This window comes from Coregonus clupeaformis, unplaced genomic scaffold (assembly GCF_020615455.1).
Source record: "Coregonus clupeaformis isolate EN_2021a unplaced genomic scaffold, ASM2061545v1 scaf0358, whole genome shotgun sequence".
Taxonomy (NCBI): Eukaryota; Metazoa; Chordata; class Actinopteri; order Salmoniformes; family Salmonidae; genus Coregonus; species Coregonus clupeaformis.
In genome coordinates, this window is record NW_025533813.1 from 137,574 (window position 1) to 157,299 (window position 19,726).

General features: G+C 38.9%; 1 protein-coding gene across 1 annotated transcript in view; it reads right to left on the reverse strand.

Annotated features, from left to right (window-relative positions):
- LOC123484558 (zinc finger protein 91-like) overlaps positions 1-19,726 on the reverse strand; it is a 42,114-nt gene that overhangs the window by 21,365 nt on the left and 1,023 nt on the right. The window contains exon 2 of the mRNA XM_045215042.1: positions 18,499-19,632. Within this exon, the coding sequence (XP_045070977.1) occupies positions 18,499-19,632 (1,134 nt within the window). The remainder of the gene's footprint in view (positions 1-18,498; positions 19,633-19,726) is intronic.

Genomic DNA, 19,726 nt, shown 5'->3' on the forward strand with positions numbered 1-19,726 from the left:
CACCAATAATATAATGACTTAGACTAGATCAGTGGTTCCCAAAATGTGTATAGTCCCGTACCCCTTCAAACATTCAACCTCCAGCTGTGTACCCCCTCTAGCACCAGGGTCAGCACACTCTCAAATGTAGTTTTTGGACACCATTGTAAGACTGCCACACACACACTATACGATACATTTATTAAACATAAGAATGAGTGTGAGTTTTGGCTCGTGGGAAGTAACAAAGTGCTCTTATAGGACCAGGGCACAAATGATAATAATATAATAATCAATAATTTTGCTCTTTATTTAGCCATCTTACATATAAAACCTTATTTGTTCATCAATAACTGTGAATAACTCACCATAGGTTAATGAGAAGGGTGTGCTTGAAAGGATGCACATAACTCTGCAATGTTGGGTTGTATTGGAGAGAGTCTCAGTCTTAAATCATTTTCCACACACAGTCTGTGCCTGTATTTGGTTTTCATGTAACTGAGGGCCGAGAATCCACTCTCACATAGGTACGTGATTACAAAGGGCATCAGTGTCTTAACAGCACGATTTGCCAAGGCAGGATACCCTGAGCGCAGCCCTATCCAGAAATCTGGCAGTGGCTTCTGATTAAATTCAATTTTCACAGAACCGCTTCTTGCAATTTCGATAAGGCTCTCTTGTTCAGATATCGGTAAGTGGACTGGAGGCAGGACATGAAAGGGATAACGAATCCAGTTGTTCGTGTCATGCGTTTCAGGAAAGTACCTGCGTAATTGCGCACCCAGCTCACTCAGGTGCTTCGCTACATCACATTTGACATTTTCTGTAAGCTTGAGTTAATTTGCACACAAAAAATCATACAATGATGGAAAGACCTGTGTGTTGTCCTTGTTAATGCAGACAGAGAAGAGCGCCAACTTTTTAATCATAGCCTCAATTTTGTCCCGCACATTGAATATAGTTGCGGAGAGTCCCTGTAATCCTAGATTCAGATAATTCAGGCGAGAAAAAACATCACCCAGATAGGCCAGTCGTGTGAGAAACTTGTCATCATGCAAGTGGTCAGACAAGTGAAAATTATGGTCAGTAAAGAAAACTTTAAGCTCTTCTCTCAATAAAAAAAAAACGTGTCAATACTTTGCCCCTTGATCACCAGCGCACTTCTGTATGTTGTAAAAGCGTTACATGGTCGCTGCCCATGTCATTGCATAATGCAGAAAATTCACAAGAGTTCAGGGGCCTTGCTTTAACAAAGTTAACCATGTCACTGTAGTGTCCAAAACGTCTTTCAAGCTGTCAGGCATTCCCTTGGCAGCAAGAGCCTCTCTGTGGATGCTGCAGTGTACCCAAGTGGCGTCGGGAGCAACTACTTGCACGCGCGTTACCACTCCACTATGTCTCCCTGTCATGTTTTTTTGTGCCATCAGTACAGATACCAACACATCTTGACCACCAAAGTCCATTTGATGTCACAAAGCTGTCCAGTACTTCAAAAGTATCCTCTCATGTTGTCCTGGTTTCCAGTGATTTGCAGAAGAGGATGTCTTCCTTAATTGATCCCCCATAAACGTAACGGACATTACCAGGAGCTGTGCCAGGCCCGCCACATCTGTTGACTCATTGTCATGTGAATTTCTATCTCTAATTCAACCTAAGCTTGAATCATTACCAGAGGTTGTAAGGCTCTGGTTTTAATCATCAATGATTCAAGGTCCACAACCACGAAGAAGGATTTTTTGTAAGTTTATTCATGGAGAGCTCTGGCGCTAAAAACACATACATACTGTTTTTATACCTCTTGACAAACAAAGGCACTATGCTCCTCCCACCTTTAGGTGGCTTTTTTAAACAGTTCCCGCCTTCTCCTTTACCCTTGAATGTTTAGTACCCCCTCTGTTAGTGGGTTGACACTACATGATAATTCGAATATCGTATACACATTTCTACTGTATTTGGGGTGAAATCCTTTAGTCATTATTTTTAATACACAAATTAATCTATCACTCATCCAGCTGTAACGCATAGAATTCACTGGCTTGTATGCGAAACAGTAATTGTTTCAAAACATCTCCTGCCATAGTGTTGTTTGATGAAGGCATTGTCTGTATAGTTTTTTTGGCCTTTTCCCCACAGCATTGTCCCAGCCATATCCGCGGCAGCAGGAAGAATTAAGTCCTCCACAATATTATGGGGCTTGCCTGTCCTAGCCACTCGGTAGCTCGCCATATAAGACGCTCCTAGCCCCTTCTTATTAATGGTATCTGTTGCATTTATACATGTCTTACTACTCATAAGTCGTCTTAATTCTCGCTCAAAAAACTCCCGTGGTTTATTTTTCAAATTGGCATGTTTCGTTTCTAAATATCTGCGAAAGAGTGAAGGTTTCATCGAGTTGTGAGATAGTACATTTGCACATATAACACACTGTGGCTGAGGCACTACTCCCAATATAAGTGAACCCCAAATCAATCATATTTGTGCCTCTTCAATGGTCCAATGTCCCTGTCTGTTGTTCGTTGCTTTCCCGGGTAAGGGGGCAGTTGCTCTTCAGCTGCATCAGATTCACAACTGTCAGTGTCCATGCTAGCTGTGCTAGCAACAAATGTAGAATTATTGATGCTAGCATTGGATGTGCTCGTGGAAGCAGAACCACTTGTGTCGTCGACAGGTGCAGGTGTAGTACTGCTGGTAGTAGCAGTACTACCAGTAGAGCTGGTATATGTCTCTATGGACGCGGGCCGTACTGTTTACAAAACTATTTATCCATTTTCGAGCAAACGGAATGAGCAGCAGCTACGTTTGGCTACATATGGACCGTTAGTGGAATTCCCACTAGAGAGTAACGGTTAATGTGATTGGATGTTAATTATTTGACTAGGCTACCTGTATTTGACATTGTGTTATTATTTCGCTGAACACTAGATTGTTTAATTTTATTTTTGGCAGTGAAACAAGGCTACTCAGGCGAGAAAAAAACATTACCCAAATGTATAACCCCATTAGAAAATCTAAATGGACTGTTTGAAAATGTGAATCACATTTGTATTGCGTGTACCCCTGGGCGTACGCGTGCCCCAGTTTGGGAATAGTCGGACTAGATTACAGTGGGGAAAAAAAGTATTTAGTTAGCCACCAATTGTGCAAGTTCTCCCACTTAAAAAGATGAGAGAGGCCTATAATTTTCATCATAGGTACACGTCAACTATGACAGACAAAATGAGAAAAATATCCAGAAAATCACATTGTAGGATTTTTAATGAATTTATTTGCAAATGATGGTGGAAAATAAGTATTTGGTCAATAACAAAAGTTTCTCAATACTTTGTTATATGTTTTCTGTAAGTCTTCACAAGGTTTTCACATACTGTTGCTGGTATTTTGGCCCATTCCTCCATGCAGATCTCCTCTAGAGCAGTGATGTTTTGGGGCTGTCGCTGGGCAACACAGACTTTCAACTCCCTCCAAATATTTTCTATGGGGTTGAGATCTGGAGACTAGCTAGGCCACTCCAGAACCTTGAAATGCTTCTTACGAAGCCACTCCTTCGTTGCCCGGGCGGTGTGTTTGGGATCATTGTCATGCTGAAAGACCCAGCCACGTTTCATCTTCAATGCCCTTGCTGATGGAAGGAGGTTTTCACTCAAAATCTCACGATACATGGCCCCATTCATTCTTTCCTTTACACGGATCAGTCGTCCTGGTCCCTTTGCAGAAAAATAGCCCCAATGCATGATGTTTCCACCCCCATGCTTCACAGTAGGTATGGTGTTCTTTGGATGCAACTCAGCATACTTTGTCCTCCAAACACGCTGAGTTTAGTTTTTACCAAAAAGTTATATTTTGGTTTCATCTGACAATATGACATTCTCCCAATCCTCTTCTGGATCATCCAAATGCACTCTAGCAAACTTCAGACGGGCCTGGACGTGTACTGGCTTAAGCAGGGGGACACGTCTGGCACTGCAGGATTTGAATCCCTGGCGGCGTAGTGTGTTACTGATGGTAGGCTTTGTTACTTTGGTCCCAGCTCTCTGCAGGTCATTCACTAGGTCCCCCCGTGTGGTTCTGGGATTTTTGCTCACCGTTTTTGTGATCATTTTGACCCCACGGGGTGAGATTTTGCGTGGAGCCCCAGATCGAGGGAGATTATCAGTGGTCTTGTATGTCTTCCATTTCCTAATAATTGCTCCCACAGTTGATTTCTTCAAACCAAGCTGCTTACCTATTGCAGATTCAGTCTTCCCAGCCTGGTGCAGGTCTACAATTTTGTTTCTGGTGTCCTTTGACAGCTCTTTGGTCTTGGCCATAGTGGAGTTTGGAGTGTGACTGTTTGAGGTTGTGGACAGGTGTCTTTTATACTGATACCAAGTTCAAACAGGTGCCATTAATACAGGTAACGAGTGGAGGACAGAGGAGCCTCTTAAAGAAGAAGTTACAGGTCTGTGAGAGCCAGAAATCTTGCTTGTTTGTAGGTGACCAAATACTTATTTTCCACCATAATTTGCAAATTAATTCATAAAAAATCCTACAATGTGATTTTCTGGACTTTTTTTCTCAATTTGTCTGTCATAGTTGACGTGTACCTAGGATGAAAATTACAGTCCTCTCTCATCTTTTTAAGTGGGAGAACTTGCACAATTGGTGGCTGACTAAATACTTTTTTCCCCCACTGTAGTTCAACTGACAAAGGGCAAAGCCATGTCCGTTTGTTAGATGAACCCACAAGCTTGTGATCCAATAAATACTTGGTATAAAATCTCCACAGAATGTCTAAGTAAATTCTTGCATCTTGAACTTCTCAATACCAGAAACTCATCATAACAGATTGGCGTCTTCACGAACAGGATGCAATCTACAGCTCAACTAACAGGTAAGCAGACTTTCATTTTTTTTGATTATGTCAAAATCTGCTTATCTGTGGTAAAGCTGAACTGTAACGAACGTTTAAAATTCAATATTTTTAAAGGGGGACGATGAGTTGTATTGAGTTATGTAATGAGATGTAAGGGGTTAATTAAATTTGACGATAATAGGGTGCTATTATTCTAAACATGGTTTGGTCTGAGTAAAGGACCAAACATAAAACAGAAGTAGTAGAATGGGTTTTGACAACATTGGGTGTAGGCTCTTTTATTATGATAAGTTAGATTAGTGTCCTAAAGTAAGGTAGATGGGTTATGTCAGTCCCGTGACGACAGGATAGACATTAGAAAGATGCGATGTTCGAGTCCTCAGCGATAAACGTCTTTGGTAGACGAACGTAGAAAGATGCGAGGTTCGAGTCCTCAGGGATAAACATCTTTGGTAGACAAACGTAGAAAGATGCGAGGTTCGAGTCCTCAGGGATAAACATCTTTGGTAGACGAACGTAGAAAGATGCGAGGTTCAAGTCCTCAGCGATAAACATCCTTGGTAGACATGACGAGATTATACAGAGTACGACATCATGAATGTTTAAGGACATTAAGGATATGGTTTGAGGCCATGTATATAGGCCTACGGTTGAAGGTTACAGTCCTTAGTGCAGCATTGTGAGGTTCGAGTCCCCAACAGAGCAGAAATAAAGGTTTCAGTCCTTTTATTGTGATGTTTAACTCATAATGGTTAAAAAAAACATTATAAATGAGTGGGTTTGAGGCCCTTTTTGAATTAATATTTTGATGAATTACTCAAAATGGCCAGGAGTTGGAGCCAATGCAATGTAACATATTGAATAATAGCACCAAAATGGCCAAAATAGGTGGTGGAATGGTTAAAAACACTACGAAGGGATTATTTGATGTGAGTATCTAGAAGTTTCTAACGTTCTATAAGGAGTTGTGACGATTTGTAAATGGTAATGACAAAATCATAATTAGAGTGCCATGTCTGTATTAAACTTGCTCACCCAAACGTAGACGTACGTAATGGGTGGGAAAGTAATTAATATGGTTTTTCTAAGTTTATACCGTTGCTGGATCATGTGATAGTGGAATAAACTGACCATAAGTAATGTTGTTTTAGACGTAATGTATAATATAGTACAAAGCCAATATAGGGTTCAATTGAACTAATTATCATGGTAGAGCTAACTTAGTAAAGCGATGGAACTTCATTTTGTATCAGAGGGTAAGATGAGAAATCATTGTAATGGCGCTATTTGTGGAATTTATTTATCATTTCAATGGCATGGAGTAACAATCTGCATTTATGAGTGTAAATTCCACTGCTGATGTGTTGATTGAATAGGTACGAAGGAGTATTTGGTTTGGTGATGTTGAATGTATGATTTGAAGCGTGTGTGGTTTAAATAGCAGGACTCTTGTAGCTCGGTTGGTGGAGAACGGTGCTTGCAACGCCAGGGTTGTGTGTTCGATTCCCAAGGGGGGCTAGTATAACTATAAAAAAATGTATGAGCTCACTAATTGTGGGTCGCTCGGGATAGGAGCATCTGGTAAATGACTAAAATGTAAAAATGTTAACGGGTATGGAGAGAAGAGTGCGTGGTAGTAATTTTTTTGGGGCATTGAATAAGGTTTTGCTAGATTAAACGAGTGACAATGGTGGAATATGTCTATAAATAAATTGGATCGTGATAAATGGATGATTTCAATATATGATGGTAAACTACAGCAAGTGTTTGGTGTTACTTGTAGCCTACTTAGAAAGAATAGTTGACTAGATCTCATTCATTCTGATAATGGCGGAGTGATGGTTTCATTGTGTGGCTATGATCTTAGTTGATTACAGAGAAATTGAATGTAATTTAGGACGCACAGAAAAGCGAATGTCTTATATTCATGGTAAGTGAAGCAAGGGAACTAAGACAATTATAGAAATATTTTTTTTTTTAAACTAGGGATAATATAGCTTTGTTAGAAGTATTATGGACATACTATCGTAATAAATAAACTGAACATACATGACGTTACTAGAGCAATTTAGGATGGTTAATGTTGTTACGTTAGTTTTTAAACCCTGTGATAGAGGTTAATGTAGAACGCTGTTTGAGAGTGTGTTAATTTGTCTACTAGTAAAACATGGAAGAATGTCCATGTTTTGTCTGTGGGTGTTAACCATTGGGGCTTTCTGAAACGTGAGAGCGCTGTAAGGGACATTATGGGTTACGTTAGGTGTACAAGGATCAATGGTTGCTGTGGAGAAGGAAGTCATAGGGGGTTGAATGTTTGGTGTGAAATGGCTAGCTAGTTAGCGGTGAGAGCTAGTGCGGTTTTCATTAGGTGACGTCACTTGCTCTATGAACTGGAAGTAGTTGCTTTGCAAGGATTGCAGATTTTGTATGGTGTGTCGATGGTGAATGTTGTGGATATGTGTAGAGGGTCCCTGGTTCAAACCCAGAGAGGGAGAGAAAGCAAAACTTTTACATTGAGGATATTGACATAGATTAATAGGTGACTTGATAAACATTTTGTGAAAGGGATTTTCTTACCGACACATAGTAAATAGTACAACATAGTAATTAAAGTTGCATAGCTTTGAATTGGATGTTTTATTTGTTTTGACTATAACTTCACAGTAATTTGTCATCTGTTGAGGTACCGTTATAAGGAAAATTAGCGGTAGAGTATGATAGATATTGTAGAGGGTTTAAAAAGTAAGTAAGTTAATTGGGTGATGAGACAGGTTGACTTGATGTTGAATGGGATTGTTTAATAGAAGTAATTATTTATATTTAGGTGAATGAGAATATGTTATTAGGTAGTATTGCTTTGTGGAGACGATTTACTAATGAAGAACATGTCTAGATAGTAGAATAAGGAATGATATTTGATAATTGATCATTAGTATTCTGACATTATATAGTCTGTTTAAACAGAGGTGAGTTATGACGACGGTTCATTACTTCTGATAACGATAATCTGTGTATAGTACGTTGAACGATGGGAGATAGTTGTTGCTGTTGGCCTGATGGATTAAGTAGACATCTTTTTGTGGGTTTTGGATTATGAAACAATAGGTTTATATTTTAAAACATCAATGCAACAGTTTGCGATGATTAAATTACTAGAAAGGGGTTATAGGTTTATAGTAGAAGGTGTAGTTAACTTAATAAACGTGGTATTATCCAGTGTTTTGTGAGGGGGCGTTTTTTTTCTCCAGGATTGATGGAAGTCTCCTATAGCATTATGATAAGGGGAGAGTAGGAGACAACGTAGCGAACACATTTTAAATAGATGCCTGGGATAAAATATAAAGTCTTACACAAAGTGAGGGTATTGGCTAATGAATGAAATATGACATTTACAGGGGTGACAGGAACAATGGCAAAGGACATGGATTTTATTTTGTTGTTGATTATGTAAACGATAATGGATCATTTGATATTGGATAATAAGGAGCAGATGTGGGGTTTAATAATTATTGTGAGAATTAAAGAGGATATGATCTGAAGGGTAATCAATTAAACAATCATTGTATACTTGAAGAAATTGGAGTGGTTTTAATATTGTGAAAGGTTTTATATAATCTTTTTATGGAGTAGTTATGAGGAATTAGTTTGATATAAACGATTAATGATGAGATAGGACTGTGTATAGCTGTATCATGTTGTGTGTGTACTTACTATTGGATTATTGATTGTAATTGAATGTTAACAACATGTATAATTTCTATTCCAGGAGCAAGGGGATTTCCTTATCTCATTCAAATATTGCCCAGGGCTAGGGTGGAACAGTTAGTAAAATTAGGTAGTCTTATTTTTAGGTCATAAAAGGGAGCTACTAAATTAAGTATGGCCTGGCTATTTTTGTTTGTTGTTTTTAAATTGGGGTTTTCATATAAAACACAACACACCTAGTATGATGTTTATAAAAGGTTGTTATTTTGAGTGTTAGGAGTTTCAACAGGTCAAAGGTGATATGCCTTAAAGGAGCACACACAGTGAATTTTATGAAGTTTTAATTTTTTGACTGAGTTTTGGGTATACATGATTTCTTATGAGAATAAATGTCATGAGGATTTAATGTACACTTGGGGTACATAACATTTATGAAAGGTTTTTAATGTGGTAATGTTTAGTATACTATTGGATGGAACAATTCATTGAATGATTTCAATGACCTCTGCAATTTCTCCTGGCTTTATAGTGTGACTTGATCACCCGCACTGTAAATCCTAGAGGCATGCTGAATTGGGGGTTAGTTATGATAAGGATAATTGTGAAGAAGTTTATAATTTGGTAATAATATATATGAATCAAACCATAAAATAACTAAAGAGAGAGGGAGCTATCCTGAATGAGGGATACCTGTTGATAGCTAATCTTGGATTACTTTACGGGATAGAAGTAAGTTGAGGTATTATCCAATGTTGTCATTTTAATTTCATTGTTATTAGGGTTTAATAAACAATGTTGGTGTTTTGTTTTTGAAAGCATGAATCACGTTGTGACTCGTGTTCAAAAAAGGGGGTAGTATTGATGGTAAGAGGAATTATTGGTATATTTGCATATTGTATTAAGAATATGAGCAGTAGTAAGTAATGGGTTATGGGTTAGATTAAATGTTTTAGGGGAAAATGTATTTGTGGTATAAGGCAGAATTTAGAGGAGGCCTTTCTATGACATTAGTGACTATAACAAGCTGCAAGAATGTGCACTTCCTAATCTAAAAGGCTTATCAGGACTGATAAGAAGACAGGATGAAGTAGCATGCTGTGTCTCAACTAACAATGTTATGCAGACTTTCTTTCGAAAAGGTGAAGGCTTCTCTGCCAGACCTACCAGGAGAATCTGGACATTTTTTGCAACTTGGTGACTATGTGGTGGTAAAGGATTAAGGAAGTAATTGATGGACAACACCCACGTGGGAAGGTTAGTAATAGGTGTTGATGGCTACCTTGATGGAGGGGCAAGTAAGAGAGAGAGATTCCTAGATCTGTATGTACCATTGTAGGACTTTTCTAACGCAGAGGAGGAAGATGGCACCGCTTCGGCGGAGCATTGTCTTGTTTTGTTTGTGTGTTTTTGGAAGCAGGGAATATTGGTACGCTGATAGAAGGACACAATCCACAGAGAGATGATGATAAATGGAGAAGGACTCTGCATGATCATAGAACTAGTGAAGGAAGAAGGTTCATGCATCATCACACAGTCTACACCAACGGAGGTATGGATAGAGGGGAGATTGAACAGGTATCAGGTCAACCACTGCAACAGATGGCTACGAGGAAACTGACGATTAGAGATGAGAATACTGTTGATGACAATTATCAGGTGATGGAGGACGATGTTTGAGGAATGATACTGATGAGATGTGGGTTATGGCTGATTACCTCAGTGGAGGAACAGAGCTATAGACCTCCAATAATTTCAAGATTTTCCAGATTTTTCAGGAATGAACTGGCTGTCATTCCATTCGGTTATACGTATTTAAAAGGTTTATCTAATAGAAATTGGGAAGTATATTAGGAATTGGTATTAGGAATAATTGTTAAAGCATAATAATTTGTCATATGGTGAATGTTTATATGGAGTTATTGGTTTAGAAATGAAATCAATTAAACTGTTGTGTTTTTGTCTTCTAGTGAGGTAAATACAGATGGTATCTTGATGCATAATAAGGGATAATTTGGCATAGAATGGTGTGTACCTATATATAAATAAAAGTAACAAATTATGAACCGGCTGAAGATGAATATCAGAGGCGTTGAAGATGTTTTTGTAAAATACCACTTCTACATGCAACTGGTCTACAACAACCAATTGAAGATATCAAAGGATTTTCTCATGTTTTTATATCGAAGGAGTGGGAAAGGAGTTCACCATTGAGTGAGAATGGAGAAAGATCTGTTCAAATGCAACATTTCTCATGTTGTTGGTATAATGGTTGGTAAATGGAAATGACATTGAGGTTGTGGAGTTGGTGGTGAATCGAATGAGACATTGTAGTTGTGACATTGTCATGGGCAAGTAATTTTGAACTATGAAGCTGTCTGAAGAACATAATGTAGAGACGCCAGAAGATTTAAGTGCCGGGAGGAATAAAGGGGTTGTTTGTTGATAATAAAATTGGATTTATCCAAATTTGATAATTTGGGTAGTAGGTATATACACTGCCAAATTAATAGTGTAGTGTCGGTTATTCGTAGGTGTTACCGTCAATCAAGGAGTCTGCTTAGGCTGTATCGTGTTCAAAGGCCTTTATTAAAACCACGAGGTTACAGCGTAAGTTAACAGACACCGCGGAGATCCGGAGAAGCAGTCCCAAATGAATCTTAATGCTTTCTGCCACTCCGTCGTTGTGCCCCCCTTATATATAGCCTTCCAAGATGTGGGTGGCTCCCTCTACTGTCCAATCCCCGTATCTACACCACACTTCCGGTGTCATATGTGGAGTCACACTAAAACCTTCCCTCTTGATACCAAAAATCAACATACTTTCAGTTCCATTTAAAAACATTTAACACCATCGTATTGTCAATACACTACAATAGTATTAAGAATGCATTGAGATAATGATCTGTATTATTATTATCAGGATGAGGAAGGTCATAATTGAATTATGGATGTTTATAATGTATGATAATATAAGTATACATTCTGAAAGTTGTAATGGGTGATTAAGTTGAGGGTTTTAATTTTCAATAGATAAGGATAAAGTGAAGCAATAACAATGGGTATTTTAAATTTGGTTGAGTTAAGTAATTTGGTTGGTTATAATTTATAAGATTAATTAGTAATTTAAGTAAATTATTAGTATGTATTAGTATAATTATTTTCAAAATGAAGGATATTGACTGTACAATTTAGAACTGTTTTATATAGATGTTATGGGTTAAAACAGTGATACATTATGGTAATGTCTTAGGATACATTTATATGATTTATTTTGAGTAGACATTGTTGAATCATACTGTTTGAATCATGGAAGTTAATGTGAGGATTGTGAATGAAATCATGAATATGTTGAATAATTGGGTTAAAGTATTAACATATTAGTAATGATATAGATTTGAAGTATTGGGTGATATTGAAATGGATGTTTACAGTGGTAAATATTTATGTTGATAGGCAAGTACTTAATTGGTTATTATCATGGGGTTATGATATTTTCATATGATCTGAATTTGGTTGAATTATTAAAGCAGGAATAGTTTAGGAATGTGATGATTTAACAGGGAGTGATAATAGAGTGTTATAATGTGTATGTCATATCAGGAATAATAGGAGAACAAAGTCGGAGTTGAACATTGTATATTTTAACAATCATGGGTTTTTAAGAATTGGGCCTGAGATTTTAATCATTAGAATGTGTAATTGATAATCACATAGCATTGGATGCTATTATATTAAGATTAGGAGGATATGGTCATTTAAATGCTGTTGAAGTCTTTTCAAAGTTTTTTTAGTGGTAATTCCATAGGAACATGGATGGCAAGCATTCTAGGTCCTCTAGTGGCCATAGTCATTATTGTAGCAATAGTTATGGGGTGTTGTTTTCACATTTTTAGGGGATGGATTTTAAGATCTGTACAAACGATTACTAACATGCATGTGATTACAGCTAGAGATGTATCAGTTAATGTTAATACAAGGAGGGAGAGGACACATTCTTCTTTTATGTTGTCTTATTCCTGTTTAGAGTCTATTAATAATGTTGATTGAGAAAAAGGAATGTTAAGTTGAAAATGTATAACATGGAATTTAAGGTTTACAGGATCGTAGATGTGGACAGATGAATATTTTGATAGATCAGATAGCGCCCCTTGTGACCAGGGAAAAAACTTGGGGTTCCTCTGACGGTGCAGAAATTATGAAGACGAGTGTTTTTGTTATTTTTATATTCATGTGTATAGATTATAATATTCCTGTGATTTAGTAATGGTTATGTATAATTGTTGTGTATTGTTGATGTCATTATGTTAACAATTTATTTCTATGTATGTTTTCTTGGTTGCATGGCTCAGAAAAAGGGGTCATTTTGAAAGGGGGGGATGTCTATGTGGGATATTTTCATATATATATAAAAATAAGGTTTTGACTACATAGATTATTAGCATGAATATATAGTGGTTAATTATGTTTATCTTTTACTCAGACTGAGTTTATAGAGGTTTGAGAGGTTTGATATCACATAAGATAGATGACTGAGAATGTATACCTTTGTTGATTAAATATATGGAGAATCAAGTTGGATTCAGGTATGAAAGGTTGAAGGGATCAATTCTCAGTTATCTAGCATAGTTTAGGATCTAGTCAGAGATATATGTACTACTGATTGGAGAATGTTGTATTTTATATAAAGTTATATGTGAATTGTTGGGGTTAAGTCATGTCACTTACCACAAAAGAAGAAAAAATGATTGTAATGATGTCATGTCATAGTATTGTGAGGACAGAGGTAGAGCTACGAGATAAGTGGTTTGGGGTCATTATGTCTACATTCCTTATGTCAAGGTAGATTAGTGATGTTTAGGATAGCATGAGTGATGGGCAGGATAGTGACTTGGGGTAAAGAGTGATGAACATCAAAGACAGGGAGTGCCCATGGAGACTTACCAGATGTATGCCAGGAAGAGGGGAATAGAAGGTATATAAGGTAGAGTGTTTCCTTTGTTCAGGTTAGTTCAACTGACGAAGGGCAAAACCATGTCCGTGTGTTAGATGAACCCACGAGCTCGTGATCCAATAAATACTACTAAATAAAATATCCACAGAATGTCTAAGTAAATTATTGCATCTTGAACTTTTCAATACCAGAAACACATCATAACAGGCAATAATCACACTTTCCTGTTGGATGCTTTACTATCATATTTAAAGTCTTATTCAACTGGCTGTGTCCCACCCTTAATCTAGTAAACATAGCCTCCTCTCTTCTGTCTCTTCCTGCCGTCCTCCCCTCCCCGACTTTCCTCTGTACTTGAAATAAATGCCTGCCCTTAGTATCTCTATTCCATTGCTCCTGCCATCTCTGCACCATCACTGTCCATATCAGGCTTTTTGCCTCTGCTTTGCTCATTGAAACTACAACATCAACATCCCCACTACTAAGTGCTTGTTTAGCCAGTACATCAACTGCCTCGTTCCCCTCCAGCCCCACATGGGCTGGGACCCAAGTAAAACGTATCTTTATACCCATCTGTATAATCTTCCCATGGGTTTGTAGCACCTCATGAAGCAGGTCTTGTCTGCTACGTGAGGTAAAGGACTGCAGACTCATTAACACTGCACATGAATCAGAGGAAATAACTACTCTGTCTGGCTTGACTTCCTCCACCCACTGCAAGGCCAACAGTATGGCCATCAGCTCCGCCGTATATACAGCCAGATGATCTGTAATACGTTTCCTGACTGCCACCCCACATTCCTGCACTACAAATGCTGACCCAGTATGTTCTGTCCATCTGTGTAAATGGTGTTAGACTACTTTGTTGTAGTGTTCAGATAATGACTAGGGAGTTGCTGATAGATAATTCCATTCTCAAGGCTGCAACTGATGAGCCACTATACCTGAACAATCAAACATCTATTTAAATATCAAAACTGAATTAAGTTAGGACAAATAAACATCTCATGTGTCATGTAGCCGTGTCATGTAGCCTAATCTTACTTCAGAAAGTTCATGGATAACATTTTACGTGATCTATAAAAGTTGAGTAAAGTCAAGAAAATGTTCATCAACACCCCTTTCACTAAGAATCCTGTTGTCTGCTATCGTCTAATTTAACCTGACAGCCATTTGGAACACATGCGCAAAGAGGGAGTATCTCAACAGACCTCTCTCTCCTGAGGGGGTGTCTGGGAATTACTGGTTCCGGTTATTCGCTGCTGCTATAATGGCAGCTGCTGTACACTACCAGAACAGATAGGACAACGAGCTATTTATACAAGTCTTTACAACGGGTGCATCAAAACTAATTATCCGGTCAAAAATAAACGTACGTCTTCTAAACTAAGCTAGAGCCAAATATACTGTATTTATAACTAAACCCCTTCTGTCTACGTATACAACTTGTTTACAATAAAATGCTTTATAGCTACAATATAGCTAACGATAGCTAGCTAATGACAAGCTCATCTCTGCTGCCTGGATGCTTTCACGTTTCTCTCGTCTGGGTTTCTTGCTGCTAGCTAGCACATGGACAAGCAGTAGCCTACTGCAGTAGTCAGACTACACCAATTACCAAAATTGTATTTTTACACTGCACAAATATTTGAGAACAGTCAACCCTCGAATGCTAGCTATCTAACGTTAGTTGATTGTAACATTGACATTGTCTCTGTGCGGACTACAGGTTTGGACGTCACTCTAAAGATGAACCCTCTATCCTGACACCTCTGGAGCGGTGCTGCAGGTAAAACATTGGTGCATGATTAAGCATTAAGGCGCAATAAGTTGTGTTATCATTAATATAGTCACATGTAAAGGGTGTTGTTTGGTCAGACATGTTAGAGGAGAGAACATGATAAATGAAAAATACTATTTTCTCAACTTTCACTCCATTTCTCTCTCGCTCTCTTTCTCCCTCTAGGATTCGTCGCTCCACCCTCCTGCGTCTGTCTTCATCTCCTCTCCCTGCTCCAGTACAGTCTGTGATGTCATGAGAGGTTCTCTTTTCCATGATCCTCTATTCTCCGTGGCCCCTCTCCGCCCTAGAGAAATGAAGAGCTAATCTGGCAGCTCTGTTTTGAGCGATTTGGAGCTTTTTTATATATCTTTCTTTGCTGCAGATGACCATATAACTGGACAGTACTCTAAGTGTGATAGGACTAGGGATTGAATCACCTGATTCAGAGTGCTAGATGTTACATACTCTGAACATTCTCTTGTAACAGCAATTCCCTTACTCATCTTAATAATATTATCTATGTGTTCTGACCATGATAAAGCTGCGCCTAGTGGTTTTGATTTTTTTTAAATTGCTCTACATGCGTTCTATTCATCGACAAATTCAATTGGGGATCATCAACAAGCATATATCTTGAACCAAATACAATACATTTAGTTTTAGAAATGTTCAACACCAATTTGTTCATATCAACCCATTCTGACACAATTCTTAGTTCACTACTGAGTACATCTGTTAGCTCATTATATTCTGATGCTGCACTATACATTGTAGAGTCATCAGCATTCATTACCACTCTTGCTTTGTTCATTAGTAAAGATAGAGTAGAGAAGTGGGCCTAGGCAGCTTCCTTGAGGAACACCACAGCGTATATCTTTACTCTTTGAAAAGCTACCATTAAAAGAACACTTTTTGCCTTCTCCTGGATAGATAGCTTTCCATCCAGGATAGAGCTGCAGACAATTTTCCTGACGTTTGCAGTGATCGCATTCGAGGTAAATGCTGCAGATGCTTGCTTAAGTGTTATTACCTTTAAAATTCAAGGGCAGTATGCTTGTCGATAATGCAACTTTGATTGAATCCAAAATGGCACCCTATTCCCTACATAGGGCACTAGAGGGAACAAGGTACCATTTGGGACATTTATACATCTGATGAAATGTCTAATTGTTCTATCAGTGGTAGTATCACAGATAGAACAATGAGACAGATATGGTAGTGAGAGGAAGCCCAGTGACCGGCAAAGCGAGAAGATGGAACGAGATGGATTTTGGCTGACATTCTGCTAATTTTCTCATCGATGAAACATACAGTTTTCTGTTCCTAAAACAAGAATATGTTACGAACAGAGTGGACTACGTTTTGTAGACTTTACCCTTTGCCAAAGTTTTAAAAAATAGCGTTGTTTAGGAGTGCAAAGGCAAATTGAGATATTTCACACACCCACAGTAGGCGTTCCCTAACGGACATACGCAAATGCATGTTAGAACGCGCAAATAGTTCTAGGCCCTCTCCTCTTCTCTCTCTACACCAAGTCACTCGGCTCTGTCATTTCCTCACAGTCTCTATCATTGTTATGCAGATGACACTCAGCTACTTTTCTCCTTCCCCACCTTCTGACACCCAGGTGGCATCACGTGCCTAGCAGATATCTCAGCTTGGATGTCGGCCCACCACCTCAAGGTCAACCTGGACAAGAAAGAGCTGCTCTTCCTCCCAGGGAAGGCCTGCCCGCTCAAAGACATCTCCATCACATTTGACAACTCCACAGTGTTGCCCTCACAGAGTGCAAAGAACCTTGGCGTGACCCTAGACAACACCCTGTCATTCTCTGCAAACATCAAAGCTGTGACTCACTCCTGCAGGTTCATGCTCTACAACATCCGTAGAGTACGATCTTACTTCACACAGGAAGCGGCGCAGATCCTAACCCAGGCGTTTCTCATCTCCTGTCTGGACTACTGCAACTCGGTATCATGTTATTAACATTAAAAAATATATATTAAATGCTCTTATTACATGCTAAAACAAATAGTGTTGCGTTTTTGCTCTCCTCTGATTGGCAGGTAAGCCATCAATCAACTACAAAGTAGCAGTAGGAGTAGCAGTAGGTGGGATCTCCACTCATAACAATAGTAACAATGCAAAACAAAACGTTTTACAATAAGATTCACATGGATACATTAATTCTGTGTAACAAATTACCAATAAAAAGTAGAATGGTAAGGTATAAGATATTATCAAGTGTATTTCCAGAGTGAATAGAGAGAAGTTTGGTAGGAGACCTTACTGGCCGTGAGAAAACAGAAGAGTGTGAGGTCTGTGGTTGACATGACCTATAAGTACTGATGGGCAGAGCTGGCTTCCTGCCCCCATGATGCCTCTTCCTAACAACCAACACATCATTCGCTTCACAATAAAAATGTGTGAACATCTTTCTGGAGAACACTTAATATACAATAAGGAAATAGAAAAATATCACAATTAAAATCATTTAAAATAAATGCAACAACATAATTTGACCACACTAATAGGCCTATGGCTTCTGTTCTTCCGTATGTCCCATCAGCTACACTAAAACCTGGTTGAAGGGATTGTCTAATCAAGGAGAGACTTTTAGATTTCTTCAAAACAATTAAACTTTATTATTTAATTACTGTAGTAATGGAGTTGGTCAGGAACCACCCGGGAGGTAGTCTCTGAGAACTCAAAGAGCAGAACTGGGTTACAGCTCTTTATTGAAAAGACACATCCTTCTGAATACATAACAAACAGCTGTGTGGAATGGGTCAAAAGGTTAGGATTTGTATGAAAGAAATGAATAACTCACAGCAGACAGTACCTGCTGTGAAGACTGTTCTCATTGTATGGAAACTAGGGTTTAGCCCCCAAGACGAGGTTCTTCTTATCAGCTATTCATAACAGATATCATCCTTGGTACCTTACACACACAGACACCAATTCAGTCTATGAAATGCAGGCTCAGTCAGACCGGAGACATCTCCCTGTCATACACCACTAATAATAGAATGGTATGTTGATGTTGGTTTTATCACCTAGTCATCATTTAATCCGTTGCCAGCCCAAGCTTCAGAGGCTCAACTGAGTTCACACACAGATGAAAGAGTTCCAAGAACCCTATTCTATTGCATAAAACAACCATTCGATGCATAAACAGTATGATAACAATTTTGTAATTATTCTACCATAAAGGCTTCTCTCCTGTATGTATACGTTGGTGTGTGATCAGGGATCCTGAATGATTGAAGCTCTTCCCACACTGATCACAGCTATAAGGCTTCTCTCCTGTGTGTATAAGTTGGTGTCTAGTCAGGTGCCCTGATTGATTGAAGCTCTTCCCACACTGATCACAGCTATAAGGCTTCTCTCCTGTGTGTATGCGCTGGTGTGTAGTCAGGTCTCCTGATTGACTGAAGCTCTTCCCACACTGATCACAGCTATAAGGTTTCTCTCCTGTGTGTATGCGCTGGTGTGTAGTCAGGTCTCCGGAATGATTGAAGCTCTTCCCACACTGATCACAGCTATAAGGCTTCTCTCCTGTGTGTATGCGCTGGTGTGTAGTCAGGTTTCCGGATAGAGCAAAGCTCTTCCCACACTGATCACAGCTATAAGACTTCTCTCCTGTGTGTATGCGCTGGTGTCTAGTCAGGTCTCCTGAATGATTGAAGCTCTTCCCACACTGATCACAGCTATAAGGCTTCTCTCCTGTGTGTATGCGTTGGTGTGAAATCAGGGATCCTGAATGATTGAAGCTCTTCCCACACTCATCACAGCTATAAGGCTTCTCTCCTGTGTGTATGCGTTGGTGTATAATCAGGGATCCTGATTGATTGAAGCTCTTCCCACACTGATCACAGCTATAAGGCTTCTCTCCTGTGTGTATGCGTTGGTGTGTACACAGGTTTCCTGATTTAATAAAGCTCTTCCCACACTGATCACAGCTATAAGGCTTCTCTCCTGTGTGTATGCGCTGGTGTATAGTCAAGTCTCCTGATTGTTTGAAGCTCTTCCCACACTGATCACAGCTATAAGGCTTCTCTCCAGTGTGAATCCGCTGGTGAATTATCAGTTCTCTATGTTTAGCAAAATTCTTCCCACAGTCAAAGCAGCGGTGGTAAAGTTTATTTCCTAGAAGTCTCTGCTGGTGTTTATTGAGACGTTCTGATCTGGAGAGACTCTTCTGGAGAAACTTCTTGTCAGCATCATGTTGTTGTTGAGGCTCCCCAGATGATAAGCCCCTCCCACTCAGAGAGCAATGGTTAGGGATTTCCCCTGTGAAACAAAGATATTGAATAGCATGGACATCTGAAATCAGGCTACCTGATGGGACTTTGATAAATGCTGAAAATTGCCAATCTAAATAAACGTACTACCACAGCGACCATTTAATTTTTGAGAAGCATATTTGATTCCGATTTAGGACATAGAAATAGTT